This window comes from Rhopilema esculentum, chromosome 17, assembly GCF_057945365.1.
Source record: "Rhopilema esculentum isolate cy_ngs chromosome 17, ASM5794536v1, whole genome shotgun sequence".
NCBI classification, from domain to species: domain Eukaryota; kingdom Metazoa; phylum Cnidaria; class Scyphozoa; order Rhizostomeae; family Rhizostomatidae; genus Rhopilema; species Rhopilema esculentum.
In genome coordinates, this window is record NC_142831.1 from 1,746,087 (window position 1) to 1,763,285 (window position 17,199).

At 32.5% G+C, this 17,199-nt stretch overlaps 2 protein-coding genes across 4 annotated transcripts; one reads left to right on the plus strand and one right to left on the minus strand.

Moving 5' to 3' along the window:
• Positions 1 to 2,782: 2,782 nt before the first annotated feature.
• LOC135695985 (fucolectin-1-like) lies at positions 2,783 to 5,675 on the minus strand. Its single transcript, XM_065215231.2, has 3 exons — positions 4,944 to 5,675; positions 4,139 to 4,458; positions 2,783 to 3,648 (listed from the first exon to the last, which is right to left on the minus strand). Exons 2-3 carry the CDS (start codon positions 4,428 to 4,430, stop codon positions 3,191 to 3,193), a joined length of 750 nt encoding a protein of 249 aa, XP_065071303.1. The 5' UTR covers positions 4,431 to 4,458; positions 4,944 to 5,675; the 3' UTR covers positions 2,783 to 3,190.
• A 1,643-nt stretch (positions 5,676 to 7,318) lies between these two features.
• Positions 7,319 to 12,880, plus strand: LOC135681580 (fucolectin). Of its 3 annotated transcripts, XR_016144826.1 has the most exons (5): positions 7,319 to 7,529; positions 8,387 to 8,699; positions 9,017 to 9,104; positions 9,672 to 10,097; positions 10,869 to 10,991. XR_016144826.1 is itself a non-coding variant. In XM_065196136.2 (4 exons), exons 1-4 carry the CDS (start codon positions 7,516 to 7,518, stop codon positions 9,935 to 9,937), a joined length of 681 nt encoding a protein of 226 aa, XP_065052208.1. In that variant the 5' UTR covers positions 7,319 to 7,515; the 3' UTR covers positions 9,938 to 10,984. The 3 variants fall into 3 exon arrangements, 2 of the variants coding, with proteins under 2 accessions (XP_065052208.1, XP_065052200.2); XM_065196136.2 differs by having other exon boundaries at positions 9,672 to 10,984; XM_065196128.2 differs by lacking the exons at positions 7,319 to 7,529; positions 8,387 to 8,699; positions 9,017 to 9,104 and adding an exon at positions 12,316 to 12,880 and having other exon boundaries at positions 9,938 to 10,097; positions 10,869 to 11,294.
• Positions 12,881 to 17,199: the final 4,319 nt, after the last annotated feature.

Genomic DNA, 17,199 nt, shown 5'->3' on the forward strand with positions numbered 1-17,199 from the left:
TTCAATGCTTTTTACTGCTAATAAATGTCGTCTTTTACCCTGTCCTTCCAAAAAGTTTACTCCAAATAAATGTAGTCTTCTACCCCTTTCTTTCAATGCTTTTTACTGCTAATAAATATCGTCTTCTCCCCCTTTCTTTCAATGCTTTTTACTGCTAATAAATATCGTCTTCTCCCCCTTTCTTTCAATGCTTTTTACTGCTAATAAATGTCGTCTTCTCCCCCTTTCTTTCAATGCTTTTTACTGCTAATAAATATCGTCTTTTACCCTGTCCTTCCAAAAAGCTTACTCCAAATAATTTAATATAATTTAACTTTCTTTCATATAATTCATTTAAAAGTTTGAGAATATTCTGGCTTGAAAGCGTGACAAACCTTAAATAGTTTGCTGGCAGAATCAAAAAACCTGAACTGGTTCAAAATTCAGAAGAACTTTTTCTAGATGAGGAATTCTTATGGACAAAGAATTTGTAATATATATAACTTTCATCAAAAGTTACTGAATTCTAAATACAATCGTTATGAACCATATCCGGGTAACGTCCGCCATTAGCCTGGGTAGCAAACTGACCTTTGGACTCTATTGCCACCAACCGTTGCGATGGTGATTTCCGATACATCAAAGCCGTAATTTCACACTCTTATCGATACTTAATTACACTGTCTATTCATTAATATCAATTTATAATGCTTTGTTTATGTCCGTTTTACAGTAGGGTATTAATGTTTGGAGACAAACGTTTGATTCACATATTGAGCCACTATTTAAAATTACAAAAAAGAGCTGTTCGAGCTATATCACATCAAGAAGTCCTTGCTCATTCTCTTCCTATTTTTAAAAAAAACTTCAAATTACTTAGAATCTCAGATGTCTTTAAATTGAAACTATTGTCTTTTGCTTATGAATCAAGCAATAAGCTAACTCCAGTGTATTTCCATAACTTCTTTTTCCCTAATACATCTATTCACTGTCATGGCACAAGGCAATCAACACATGGTGATCACGTCCTCAATATGGCAAATACTTTACAGTACGGCTTGAAATCAACTCGATATATGGGGGCAAAATTATGGAACAATCTACCTGTAGAAATAAGAACTAACTCTTCTAAATTCTGATTCAAAAAATATTTGAAAAATTATCTTCTAGAAACTATTTGAAAGTCAGTGAGCTTTGCAAAACTTCTTGTTTAGACCATAAAGTAATTTAATTTAATTCAACAAGACATAATTATAAATGAACATATCAATCGCTGAAACAAAAGGGGGGCCGTCATCTTGTTATTTAACCTACTTTGAGGCCTCTCCAGCCAAAAAAAAGTTTTTTTATTGACTAAAAGTTAGCATCTGGTGCGTGTATTATGGCAAAGTTGTTGTTTTTGCAAATTTTCAATTAGTTTAGAAGTTATAAGTCTTCAAAGTTGCACCTTTCCGAGAAAAAAGGACAAAAGCTGAATTAGTTTTGTTACATTCTGACGTCACAGTGTGCGGCTCTCGTTCTTCATGAATTTTGTATATCTTCCACCGAATCGTGAAGGAGTCATGGCCACGCGTTGATAACTGCATCTAAATCTACAGCAGTTGCTTTTTAGGATCGAAAAATATTAAATGTTTACAGTTATTTTAAAAGCTATGCGGGTCGGAATGTGTCCATGCTGTGTCACGACTTGTTTTGATCACCTGGGTAGGCCCACAAAGCTACGGCTTCCTGTTCCAGCTCTTCCCTCGCGTATAATTAATCAAAATTGACACTTCAGTTGTTTTCCAGAAACGATGAACCACTAAAGGCTTCAGAATTGATATCTGAGATGCTCAAACTAAAAGCCAGTGAACAGAACTGAGAGTACCAACAATTGCAGTGTTCAATTTGCGAATGGCCGACGTTCGATTCGGTTTGAGGCGACTCAAAATTGCGTAACAGTGTCACCTAACCGAAAACTTTTGTCGCTTAATTCAATTCAATTATCGAAATGCAAGAGCTTATATCTCATAAACTGTAAAAAACAAATAACGAATTCATGATCAGCAGGTTCAACTCCTTTAGATTAGCCAATAAAATGCAATTAAAAATTTTGGCTGGAGAGGCCCTTTAAGAATTCTGCTCCATATTGTCTTTTAAACAATGTTATTGTTGTTGTTGCATCAAATCAAATCAAATCAAATCAAATCAAATCAAATCAAATCAAATCAAATCAAATCAAATCAAATCAAATCAAATCAAATCAAATCAAATCAAATCAAATCAAATCAAATCAAATCAAATCAAATCAAATCAAATCAAATCAAATCAAATCAAATCAAATCAAATCAAATCAAATCAAATCAAATCAAATCAAATCCAATCAAATCAAATCAAATCAAATCAAATCAAATCAAGTCAAATCAAATCAAATCAAATCAAATCAAATCAAATCAAATCAAATCAAATCAAATCAAATCAAATCAAATCAAATCAAATCAAATCAAATCAAATCAAATCAAATCAAATCAAATCAAATCAAATCAATTCAAATCAAATCAAATCAAATCAAATCAAATCAAATCAAATCAAATCAAATCAAACCAAATCAAATCAAATCAAATCAAATCAAATCGAATCAAATCAAATCAAATCAAATCAAATCAAATCAAATCAAATCAAATCAAATCAAATCAAATCAAATCAAATCAAATCAAATCAAATCAAATCAAATCAAATCAAATCAAATCAAATCAAATCAAATCAAATCAAATCAAATCAAATCAAATCAAATCAAATCAATCAATGAACACAATGTGTTTTAAGTACTTTGGATTGCCCATAAGCAACATATAAGACTGAATGCATCATGGAGCATCGATGCAAATCTTTTAACATTGAAAGAATATTTGGGTATTTGCCAGTTGAATAAAAAACAGTATAGGCTCTCAAAGATTCTCCATGTTTTGATGACGTAAAAGAGAAAAAAGTGCGCAAATGTTATAAAATCAATGCAAAGAATGAAAGATATGAAAATTATTTGATATATTTTCTGACGATTTTTACTCTGAAGACTGTTAAACGTTTTACTCTGAAGAGTACATGTTTCATAATGTTTGCTTTTTTCAGAGCCACTTTTAAGCTATCATGTCATTATGAACTCTTTGCAAAACATATATATATATATATGGAATAATCATTGTAAAACATAAAATTTACCAATAACGATACTTTACACGAACAACTCCGTTTGAAGTTCGTAAACCTCAAGCTCACATACTTGAAGATATTCTTGCCTGTTCAAGAATACAGTCACATACCGACCAAGCAAAAAAAGCCTTGGACAATCAAACTTTTTCAATTCACCGATTGCCAACCTTCCATCTTTTACGCAAAGCGCATTGTTTCGTCCGCCACTTGAACTATCATCCCCAACACTGATATCAAATGGATTGATTCTTTCTTGACCCCATGTTGCGCCACTTTTTATTTGGATACTTGTGACAGCAGCTTGCCTTGTAAGGTCCACCTGCCACCAGGGTACTATTTCTTTTTTGGTGATACTGCATCGCTGCCAGGCCCCAGTTTTGTTACCGTCATTTCCAAAGCTGGCAACAAATGTAATTCCACCATATTCATTAGCGGATGAATGCGAGGACGGTTTCTTATAAGCGATATTTCCTTGAATGCCTGGAATTGAATTCAAATCAAAGGATTTCATCTCAATCACAAAAACCACTTTCATTAAATTGAATCTCTAAAAAGTAGCAAAATGCTACATAATTTTTTCAAGCTCTCTTATTGCATTTTATTTTTATAAAGACATCTTGGAAAATACTATATTTTTTTGTTCATCTAACAGACTACATCATTTTCTAGTATACTTTTAAGTTGCAAAACAATAACACAAGGCCTGGTTGGCTACATATGTTATTTCCCATAAGGTTAACAAACATAAGCGTCAATGATTTCAAGATTTCTGACTGAATACAGAATCCAAGCACTCTTTGGGTAAAATTGTGCCTTGTGTTGATCTTCGCTGAGATTTTTGTGCAGAATCATCAATTACAAATAATAATAATTGGACATATTTTCTAAACGAATAAAAGGATTTATTAACCAGTTATTGATTACTAACTAGAGCTGCTGATTACATGGCTTTGGAAATAACAACTCATACCTCTTCTTGCTTGTTTCTTAGACCATATAACGAAGTTTGATCTCTTGGTTGGGATTTCTTGCTCATCTCTAAATCGATGAAAAATGTGGTTCTTGATATCCTTAACAACGTAACGACAGGTGTTATCAAGGCTGCATTGATGGAAGGTCTTATGCAACATGCTTGTCGTTATCTGAGTTGGGTTGTGCACTTCTTCGAAAACAGATTTGCTTGTACTTTGATTCTCGTCTGACTTTATCGAAGCAAAGCAGAAAATATTGAGAAGAAAGGTCGCGAGCAAGAAAAGTCCCATTTGGACAATAGATTGATTGAAATCTTTCCTAGGAAACAAATTAAATTGCTATTTACTTTAACTGTGAAAAATGTACTCAACTTCTTTTTAAATCATATAAAAATGCTGCGAAACTGTAGTCTTATTTAAAGATCTTAAATATTTTTATTAATAACTTGTTAATTCAAATGAAACTTTTGGAAAACTAAATGCAGTACATGTTATAGAGATGCTCAGATCTTTTGGTATTTTGGTAATTTATTCGCTACTACTCATGCGACGTTTTGTTGTAGAGCTCGGAATGATCTAAGCTGAAAATGGCTTGCTCGTAAAATCTGAACCTAATAAACCCATTTGAAGTGAAATCTGCGAAGATAAATGAAATGATTTTAAGTCAAAGGAAAAGGATGGGGAAGCACAGACAAAAGTGTAAGATTTTAATTACCGATTAACCGGAAAGGGGATGTTTGTATTCCTCAAATTTCGGAATAGTCGGAATGGGGAATACTAGACTTAAAATAAAATATAACTTACTTTCAAATTGTTGAATTTTTCTTACAACTGTCTCTGTTTCTGTCCAGCCCAGCAATACTTCACTCCTCTTTATGTTAAATTATTTGCGCAAAGAAAAGATGCGAATCTAAAAATAAAGAGCTATTTAAGCAGTACATCATTTGTTGAGGGATTTTGTTGTTTGTTAAGCTAGACAATTGAATTATTTCTCCTGCATAATTAATGCAACTCTTCCGTATTTTTCTAATTTGTCCATTACTAATGAATCCAATCCCATATTACCTAAACAACTGCAAGATATATCTAACAAAGATTTCCTTTTAAACTCAAATTCACAGCTATATACAGGAGACAACTTTCTGGAAAAGTTTTAAACCTGGCAGAGGTTTCTTAATTCTACCTAACTGTATACAATACGGCCTTACGATATGCGAAGAGACCTTTTGAAAGAGTGCAGGGCTGAAAAAAGGGAAATGGAAAGATGGAGAAAGATACTTGCTTCCTATCAACATCCGGCCAGAAATAATCGTACACATTTTCGATGATCGCTAATTTGGCTTCCAAATGTGTTTATTCTAAAATTTGTTTTTGAAACATAGGAAATAAGGCCAAAAAGCTTTTTTAATAAACAGAAAAGGATGGGCTCATTTTCCTTTTCATGGTCTACTAGTCGAAGAAAAGCTATTTGTTTGCTGACTTGAAAAAATTTTTTTTAGAGGACATGAAATAGATTTGAAATTAATAGAAATATAGAAAAGAAAGTGCAAATTTAGTATGCAAGGAGAGCAATTTTTTGGTTGATACATAATTTTAAACTTCCAGGGGACATTGGTTTGGTACAAAGAGTGAATTCTATTTTTCCTCATTGGCTATCCTCATTGGCTTGAACCTAATTCTTATCGATATAATTTCCTTTAACCCTATCCAGACTAGGCTTTTTGAAACTTTCGGGAGACTAGGGGGGGGCACAAAGTGCCCCCCCTCCATAATTTCTTTGTCCCTCTAGCTAGGACAATGAACTTTGTTTTGATGGTACTCCTATCTTTTCTCCACATTTTAGTATTATTGTTCAATTTTTAAGTCACGTGGTTTTACGATGACGTCATCATAATGGTGGCCGGGTGAAGCAAAAATTTAGAAAATTTTAGAAAATCTTAAAATAATCATTAATTCCAAAGCATCGGGCTAAGATATTAAAATAAGCAAATTTGATGCATTTTCTAATAGAAACAAGAAGATTGCCACAATTTTAATGTTACTTCTCAAAATTATTAACGTTCCAAACAAAAGAACTCAACATATTTTGTATTTGGCTATAGTATTTTCTATATAACTAAATGATCAATACAACCAAATGTCATGTTTGAGTTCATTTTTAGTGCCTTAGCAGACAAATTATTCTAAACTGGCAGTTTTATTAATGTAATACCTATAATTCTGTCAACAAATGCGTGCGCATGCGCAGCAGAAAAATCATAGAAAAGGATGTTGAATTTGAATTTTCTGGTCAGAATCATGAAAAGAGCACAAATTTATGCCTAGATACTAATTTTCATCAATATATCTACTTTTGTTTTGAATCCGTGGCAGGTTGAACTATTTTTTACTTGACTAGTTTGAAAACGCCCCTACACAACCCCCTGATTAATAATAAAAAAATTATCTTTTTATATGAACATGTGTCAGATAGGTTAAAACTAAAAGTCAGGAGGTCTGAGGGGTATTGCTTTGAAACTCCTGAAGTTATGAAAGAAAAACCAACCAGGGGGGCACTTTGTGCCCCCCCCTAGTCTGGATAGGGTTAAATTAGCATTAAAAATTTGACATTTCTAAACTTTCTTTTATATAATTTGAATAGAAAAAAATCTGAAGATTAAAAAGGAATACTATTTTAACAAATGATTTAATAAAATTCATTCTAAATATCTGATAGTATGATCATTTGACAGGCCTATAAAGCCTTAGGTTCTTGAAAAAAACTTTTGCTATTTTTTCTACTTTGATTATATAAGCAATAGAAAATTAAATATTAATCAATGCATTTCAATACAAAAATATTCATCATCAACTGTTTACATAAGATAATGAAGAAATTGACTTTTTTAAATTTAAAAGTACTATTTATCTAATTTTCTTTAGAAATTAAAAATTGCGCAATTTAATAAATCAATCGATTTGCAGCAAATGATTCGACGCAATTAGAATTATAAATAACAACAGATCCTTCGAGTTTTTCAAGCAAGACTCTTATTACAATGTATGTTTGTGTTATTATATTCTTATTATTCTAAGCAACAAGACCTTCTGCAGGTTGATTAGGTAATTGACTTTCGGCAAAAATATTGAGGAATTGCATTTGAAAAATCTTTAATAACAACAGTGTTTTCAACAGTGTTAAACAAATGCAAATTTTCAAATTTAATGATAAATTCCGATGTTGTCAAACGTAAAAACAGATTCCAATTTCAATTTATGGGGATATAAAATCAGTTGATCGTCATTGCAAAGTGTGTTTAAAGTTGGTAAGAAGTGAGCTGTTTTCTTCCAGTATAAGGTTAAAAGACAAAGTTGTCTGGTTTCCCGATCAAAGAAGATGCATTTTCAAATGTATGTCTTGATTTTAAAATGTTATATTATATATGTTTTTCTATCTGTTCTTCCAGAAAAGTCAACTTATTTTACGCGTTTGTCCTTTTCTTCATTCCCGATGTTGCTCCATTCGCTTGTTTTAGACTTTGTACTTCTTTCTTTCCCCTTTATTTACTTTTCAATTGGTGATCGTTATCATACTATTTTAGTTTTGTGCAAGTCTTTGATTCAAAACCCGTGCTTTTGACACTAACTTTTTTCTGAAAATGAAGCAACGTAGAATGTTGGCCACATCTGGAATTGATTGTTTTAACTTAAGACTTTGACGGACAATATTTCTATGAAAAAGTCTTACTTCGAATTTTCTTTCTTTCAATTTGCTAACTTCAATTTTGTTTTTCAAGGAGGAATTGTGACAAAGATTACTGTTTCATTTTCTTACATAAAGTTTTAATTTATAGCAAAGGTTGTCTCGAAGTAGATCTAAAACTCTGTTAGCCTTTAGAGAATATGTGGTCTTGAAAGTGTAACAGCTTTATTAAAGTTTTGCTTGTGAAGACAAAAAAAAACGTATTAGGCTTAGGTTCCGAAGTACTTTCCTCCGGATGATTAAACGTAGTTCAGCATTCTAACGGAAGATTTTCTTGTGAGAAATAATTCTATCTAAGATGATATTTATAAATAATTTCTGTAAGCTTTTTTTTGATTCGCGAAACTTTATCATCAAAATTTTTTATGCTTAAAAACAACTATTGTTGCTAGGTTTGATGGGCTTCTTTATGTGTATATCTTTAATGGACAAAGAGATTTTCTAATTGCTTTGTAGAAAACGGCTAGTAAAAAGTAAGCCTTGATTCAGTACTAATATTTTTTAGACTGTTGCTGCTTGTGATTTCTGTAAATACAAATGGAGAAATATTTCGTCTGCCATGCAAGATCTTTGCCAATTTTACTGCTGTGCTTCATGATCAATCACTTAGTTCTACATTTCGTTCTTTGGACAACTTGGATGAGCAGATGTGTAAGTTTGAATGCATCATGGAGCATCGATGCAAGTCTATAAATTTAAACAGAGAGCTTGGTATTTGCCAGTTGAATAGCAAATCAGCACAGGATCCAAAAGATTTCATTGAAACGCAAATAAAGGAGGGTTGGACATATTATTCAACCCGTTTTGAAGAGAAAAATGTGAGTTTTCTTTTCAAATACCTATTTAAAATTCAACTAACTTTATAAATTTAAAAATTAATTTGGTGACAGAAAATTGCGAAAAGGGCACATATAAAAATTAGTTGAAAGAGAGAAAAAAGAAGAACAACAAGTCATTGATCAAGATGAGCATCAAACACAGCTTTCAATCTTTATCTTTTTAGCTCTGCAAAAAACATGCCCTTAAAGAAAAAGAGCTTTTTTTCTCGTAAATTTCAAGACTAATATAGCACTCGTGATATGTTGTGATAGGGCTAACAATTGATCATTCATGAAATAAAATTTTTACATTGCAGGTTGGTCAGTATTGCCAAGCAAATGATCCTTGCAGCGCCGGACATAAATGCATTGACACTTGCTACTGCCCAGGGTATAAATGCATTGGTAAATACAATAGCAACTACATTGCTTTTGGGGTACAAAGTGCTATACAACCAGTTTTGCATGTTTTGTTTCTAGTAAACTAATTGTGTTGTGTGCCAATGTTTGCGTCAGTACTGTTGTTTGTTTCCTTGCCATCAACATTCTATATCATTGCATCATCCCATCAACACTATTGTTTTCATCAGTCCCTTTGTTTGATATAATTATCGTGTTAAAACATAATTAGGGTTTGTTTGTCAAGTGGTATATTTGCTGTACCCTTGTTCGTAAATTCTGTCGATTTGAAGTTGACGTTACCTTTAGTCGTGTTAAAGTTGCCGTTACGCAAAATCGTTATTGTGGAGTCGCCGAATATTTGTAGTGTCAGGTTTTGATACATCCTCGTTTTTGTTCCAGTTTATTGCCGTCGTTTGGATATCGAATAGAAATTATGTACATTTTTGTTGTCCTTCTTTCGTCTACGTTTATCTGTAAAACCTTATAGTTTTACAAAAGCCCTTGTTTTGTATTGTGCATAAGAAGAGTTTTTAATACAATTACTTTTTGTAAATTTTCTTCCACCCACAGCAAAGAATATTGCCTATAAGAAGCCATCTTCCCATTCATCAACCCATACATATAACGGAATAGAACTTGTTGCAAGCTTTGGAAATGATGGTGACAGAACGGCAAACTGGCAGAAATGTAGTTTCACCAGTTATGAAGAGCAGCCCTGGTGGCAAGTGAATCTTGAAAAGGTAGCCGCTGTTACACATGTTCGGATAACAAATTCTGTAGCCTGGCCTACACATGATATAAACCCATTCAATGTTAGTGTTGGAAAAGATAGCTGAAACGGCGGAAGAAACAATGCGCTTTGTGTAAATGGTGGAAGGTTGGCTAGTGGCGAGATGAAAACTTTTTATTGTCCAAAGCTGATGATGGGTCGCTACGTGAGTGTGTTTTTGAACAGGAAAGAATTTCTTCAAGTATGCGAGCTTGAGGTTTATGAAGGTATGTTTCAAATAATCTAATTATTTGTGGCTGGTTTGTTACATGTTTGTTTCAAATATTCCAACTTTCTTTTTTTGGTTCTTGGTTAAGTATATGGACCAGGCTTGTTGTAAAATACAAAGTTCTATATATTTGTCTTCACCTAAAAAGTACAGACAAAGTCTAAATGAAGAACGAAATTGTTTTCTTTCACAGGTCTTTGTATTGGCATAATTCTGATCAGTAAATAAGTTACAGTAAAAATAAGATATAATTCAAACGTGAAATTATTATCCAAACTAAATGCCAAAGTGGAAAATAAAGATAATGCGACAAAAATATCTCATTGATTGATTGTCTTTTCATTAAGGATTTGACATGGAAGCTCAAGGTTATCTTTTACAATTGATGTACATGCAAATTGTCTTAAATAACGGTCTATTAAAACCAAAACCTAAGGCAAAAAAAGTAAAAAAAGTGATTACTGATCTAAATTTTAAAAGACAGCTTCAATACTATTATTATGAATATGGCCACAGGAGATTTATATATAAAGTTTTGTCGTTGATAACAGGATGCAGATCTTCTTGTGATTGGTTAGTTGTTATGCCTCATGTTGTATCATGCTATTGTTAAACGTCTTTAAAACGTTAGTCTGTAACACTTTGCATAAATTAACAAAATGCTTCTACCAAAAACAGGAATGCAATGTGTTTTTTCGATCAACATGAATCCAATGAATTTCAAAACTAAGATTCATTGTTCTTAATCTGACCATAATTTTGATAACAGTAGAGAATTTGGCATATAAAAAGCCGTCCTCACATTCATCAACTGCCACCATAAATAGAATCACATTAGTTGCCAGCCTTGGAAATGACGGTGACAGAAATGGGGCCTGGCAGCTATGCAGTATCACAAAAGCTGACATAGTACCCTGGTGGCAAGTGGACCTTACAAGGCAAGCTGCTGTTAAAAGTGTCCAAATAAAGAATGGCGCAACTTTTGGTCAACAAAAAATCAATCCATTCGATATCAGTGTTGGGGATGATAGATCAAATGGCGGACGAAACAATGCGCTTTGTGTGAAAGATGGAAGGTTGGCAAGTGGTGAATTGAAAAAGTTCGATTGTCCACAGGTCCTGATGGGTCGTTACGTCAGTATCTTTTTGAATAGGCAAGAATATCTCCAAGTATGCGAGGTTGAGGTTTATGAAGGTATGTATATTCACATGAAAATTTACTCCTTTAATGTTGGTCACGAAATGTAAATGTAACTTGCATCTTGCTCATTGGGCCATTACTTTTGATAAAGCAACTGATTTTCTTGCTTTGACTACTTTTGGCATTTCATCGCCTAAACCAAATAGAATGGGGCCCAATAATACAGGCAAACAATGTGAAAAATGAATTAACCTGTAGAGAAACATCTAAAGAGAAAAAATGCACAGGCCAATTTGCACGGAGGTCTTTTAAGACCAAAAGCAATGTCGAAGAGAACTCTTTTTGCAAGATGGCTTCCGATGGTCCCGAAAAGGTAAGATGTCCATGAAATGGATCTAAAAAATGATTCTAAGCGGCTTTAGTGGAGGAAATGGCAGTTTAGAGAAGATTTCATTATCAAAACCCGTTTTCTTGAAAATGGGTCCATACACTTTGGTGTTGGAAGTCAAGGATATATAAGCCATTGACATTGTTTAGTACAACTTTTGATTGTACAGATATGTACTGTCATAGAGATGTATTTAATGAGTATACCTCAGTTAAATTTATGAGTATATTTTCATTTTATTTTTGAGACTAAGATTATTCTTTAATTACTTTTTGGCGACCAAAGGTGAAACTGATTCGCATTATAATATTAATGAATCCAAGGCCGGATAAGTCTATTTATAAATATATATCTTTAAACTCGCATTTGTTTTGCTTTGCAAAACACTAAAATAAACACAATATCCAATTCTTATTGAAGCTTGAGCCTTTGATTATTGTTGAATTATTTTTAAATTTCAGCGATTTAAATTGAGCATTAACATTCTTCTAGACTGTATTCTTAAAAACGTGTGTAGCCTGAATTGAATTTTATGTTGAATTTTCATGAAGTTAAAAAGCTAAGAGTTTCTGCATATTATTCTGTTAATAGAAATTATATTGTTGAAACAAATAAAAAGAGGCTTGATATTTATTCTGTCATTTTGTGATATCAAAAGTTTATTTTAACATGAACTTTCCATTTTAGATGTATTCTGAAACAAAGCTTGATCAATCTATATTTATTCTCCAATTTCTGGCAAGCACGAATGCATTGGAAGAGAAATGTAATATATCTGCTACAATCAGCAAAAGAGGACATTAAAAATGCACGAAGATTTCATGTTATATGTTTGAATTTTCTGTACCGCAAAGTTTGGAAATGGCATGAAATATTGGAAACATAGCATGCTGAGGTACTTTTCGCCTGACAATCTTCAGCCAAATAGACAATAGTGACAGTTTGCACAAAATCTTAAATTGCTGCCATCGTCTGCCATGGAAAATGAGCCATCGCCTTTTGATCTAGCTTCTTTCGACAGCAAAAGTTCGCTTTCTCTCTTTGGCCAAACACGGATTTAAAAAAGGCCTATTCTTTCTCTTGAGCCACTGTCGATCCATACTTGAATGTAAATTTTCTGCCTACCATTGGTCATTATCATTTGATTATACTCTGAAGATTGTCGAACGCAAATAACTTCAGCAGACTATGTTACCAGTTTTTCATGGAATCTTCAAAATTTATCAAGAAGTAACCCTCATTGTAATTTATGTTTTTCTATCTATTAAGTACAAAATTTATGTTTTTCTATCAATTAAGTACATTAATTATGAACAGTAGGGGCGAAGGCTGAAATTTTTTTGGTTTGTGCTTTGTGCTTCATTCAAGAGATTTGAATTACATAAAATCAACTTTTTTTCTGAAAGATTATTTACAAAGACTCTTTCAAGGATTAATAGCTTGTTTTTTTCTTTAAGCTCTAAGAGCTGTCAACAAAATTTTTGACAACAAAAAGCAGAAAATACATCATAAATATATATTCTGCAAACTGTCTTTATTGTTCTGACTTGGTTATATATAGCAAAGCAAAGACCACTTTATCGTGTTAGGAAGTGACATGAATGATAGTCTTGTTATTTGACTTACGATATTATAGTCTCCTTGATCTTCAGAAAATCCAATTCAAGCTTAAAAATGATCATACAAAAGGATTTCATGCATGTATTGCTACGCTGCAATGATTATACACGTAACGTGGAACATAAACTGATATTAAGGAGTGATGCAAAAGAGTTTTCTATTTTCTCTCCTTTACTAATTTAACACTTTGTTCTATATTGCTCTATAAATGGTTATTTGCTCGATCTTGGCACATTCTACGCTGATGGCAGCAGCAAATGCATATAAAAAGCTGGTAAAACTAAATACAGATGCACACCAAAGGACCAACGCAAAGTATGTTAGGTCTAATTATGCAATGCAAAGTTAATACCTGTTCTAACAAACAGCAAATACACTAGTGTCACAAAACATCTAATCTAAATTCTGTGCTAGTGCATAAGTGGTCAAAGTTTTGCCCAAGGAGCCTTAAAACCTAAATCACTGTCGAAGTAAAATTCATAATGGAACATGAAGAGTTTGTTGTTCAAAATCAGACTTGCATGTAATGCCCCTTTATAACGTCAAATTCCAAATACTAAGTTTCTAAAGACTCTTCTATCCCAAATTATGACCGAATATATAGTCCAAATTTTTCATGCATTTAATTTTCAATATATCACTTTACAACGTATATCAGAATTTTGCCATGCCAAAAACTGAAGTGGTATTTCACAAGAAGGCATATTTTCCCCTGCAACAAGCTTTATCCATTGGCTGCAAGAGTCTCAAATTCCGTTTTCTTCAGTCACCAAAAAATCTCAAATTAAGTTGGCATAATCTCCAGCTACACTCAAGCTAATAAGAATCAACTAAATTAAATTAACAGCGCTAAATATAATGTAAATCAATTATAACCGTTGTTGCATACGCATTCCTTGCGAAGATCACAAGTACAATTTTGAATTCTGAGACTTTTTCTTGAATATATGTAAAGTTAGGGAGTATTTTATTTTGCTTGAAACTGGGCTTACTTTAATCAGTTTTACTCTTAAGAAAAAAGGCTGGCAAAAAGTATCTTTGAGATTGCTTTGGACTAGTTCACGGCGTTCTGTAAATTAAAAACTGTATTTCAATGCAATTACGTTGGGGTATGTTGTACAGGTTGATAAAGAAGGTTCTACTATTCTACAAAGTGTTGCCATTTGCCTTGCTCCCGACATTTGACGTCCCTGAAACGTTTTCAATGTAAATGCATTAAAAATCATACACAGGTTGAAAAAGCGGTTAATTGAAAAAATGATTGAATAAAATTAATTCTTTATATTTGCTGCGCTGAACATTTAACCTAGTGACAAATATGATCATTTCAAGAAATCATTAAACTCTTTTTTCAATTTTGATAATGTAAACAATATATTTTTCCAGTTTAACTCATCAGTAAATTGACAAAATATTAATAAGTTCAGTTCAATCAAAATCTTCAATGTTTGTTCAATAAAAAGCTTGTACAGAATGATCAATAAATAAAATTTTATTCTATTTGATGAAGCATATTTATCAAAACTTTTTCAGAAAAAAAATCTTTTGCGCTAGTTGATAAAGCAATTGATGTGCAGCAAGTGATTTGAAGCATTTTATAACAAATATCTAATAAAAAACAGTTCATACAGTTAATTAAAGAAATATATTCTATATGCAGATTAATTTATTTTATAGCTTTGAATAATAATTGCTTTTGCAGAATGTTAAAGCAATAAGTTTGCAGCAAAAATTGTTGTAATTAATACATCTTAAATAGCAACAGTTTCTGCAAGTTATTAAGTCAATTCATTTTCAAGAAATTGTTAAACACTTTATTGCTTTTATATTCGAAACAAATGCAAGCAACCAAATTTATAAAAATTTCAAATGTGGGAAATTTCAAAACCCATTTCAATTCTGATTTATAACAACTGTTTTTGCAAGCAAAAAAGCAATTGATTAACAAACCAAGTCTTCTACCATTACGTCATCTAAGTCTTATTCTACATTTGAAAAAATTGAATCACCTGATGGTTACTGGTAAGAATGCTCAAAGATTGTATGGGGTGAGCTGTTTTCTTCCAGTATAAAGTGAAATACCAAAATTTTCTAGTTTTCTGATAAAAGGATATGCATTATCAAAAGTACCTATTTTATGCTATTTTATATAGTTTCATTTCATCCAAATTATTAACGTGATATTCAGAGTATTCAAAAGTAACCCCAAAGAATTCAAAAAGTAAAGAACTAATTTTCCGAAATCTTTTTAAAATTTTCAGAATATTCTGGCTTGAAAGCGTGACAAACCTTAAATAGTTTTGCTGGCAGAATCAAACAACCTGAACTGGTTCAAAATTCAGAAGAACTTTTTCTAGAAGAAGAATTTTTATGGAGAAAGAATTTTTAACATATATAATTTTGATCAAGAGTTACTAAAACTTATATACAATCATTTTTGTTAGTTGTTGATGCGCCTCTACCTTCCATTTATAGAGCAATATAGAACAAAGTGTTCCATTAGTAAAGGAGAGAAAATAGAATATATCACATTATTCTATGTATTACAATCATTTTTAGATTGTTGCTGCTGGTGATTTCTGTACGTAACTGTAAATAGAGTAATACTTCGTCTGCCATATAAAATGTTTGCAAACTTTTTTGTGGAGCTTTTTAAGCTATGATCTGCATTTCATTCTTTGGAAATTTGGCAAACAGATGTATAAGTCTGAATGCATCATAGAGCATCGATGCAAATATATTAACATAGAAATGAATTGATTATTTGCCAGTTGAACAAAAAAACAGAACAGTATCCCTAAGTTTCTTGATGTTTTGATGACATTAAAGAGAGAAATGTGCGCAAATTTTTCAAAATTAATGCAAAGAACGAAAGAAATGAGACTTATTTGATATATGTTCTGACGATTTTTACTCTGAAGAGTGTTAAACGAAAAGCTTTAGTATGTTTCATAATGTTTGCTTTTTTCAAAGCCACTTCATCATGCCATTAAAGACTCTTCAAAGAACATACATACGGAATGATCATTATATAACATGAAATCTACCAATCAGTGGCATAGCGTCCGGGTATTCAAGGTATTCAGTGAATACCCTGAGATTTCTGGGAAAAAATATCAATACGACGTATAATTATGATAAATAAAAAATGCTTTAGGGCTACTTTATTCTGGTTGATTTCGTTACCTTTGATGTTCTACATTTTCTCCAAGTACAAAATATCACGAAATGCATGGGAACCATAACGCTGCGAAGCAGAGAGAAGCTGAGAGATCTTTGAAGCTAATTTTGAAGATTGAGCTACTTTATGTTGAATGGAGATCGGTCAGGAATACGCAGTGAATACCCTAGAAGGTATTTTAACCAATCAAAATGCTCCTTTCCATGAATAATATTTGCTCTTAATCAGCTAAAACAATGGTCATGTACGCTGAGAAATATGCAGCGTACAGCCTCAAAGTTGGTTCAAAATAGTCTCGTTTTGAGATCGATATAAACAGTTAATGGACGTCGGAGCTGTTGGGGTGATGCAGTTTCATTGAAAACAGTAAATATGACTTAATTCAAAGCTCTTGCAATGTCCGTATTACTGTTTCGTAATCATTCTCTCATTTGACCCCTTATCTTCATTTACCCCTTATTGAGGCGGGCTACCGTTTCTGCGAATCTGGTCGCGCGATCGCGCGACTGTTGTTCTAGACGTGCGCAACTAACCCAGTAGCAGTGATTCCCCATTGCCCTGGCGATCGCGCAACTGCTTTTGGGAGTTGGATAGATTTTAACTTTTCTCTGACCAGATTCTCACGAACCAATAAGATGCTTTATTTTTCTTGTCTGGTTTACGTCGTAAAATGCCTTATCACCCTGTCTTGTTTTCTTTGGCGCTTATCCAAAAAATCAACACTACGCTCTTCTACGCTGAGAATCTCGTTTAAACGATGGTAAAAATAA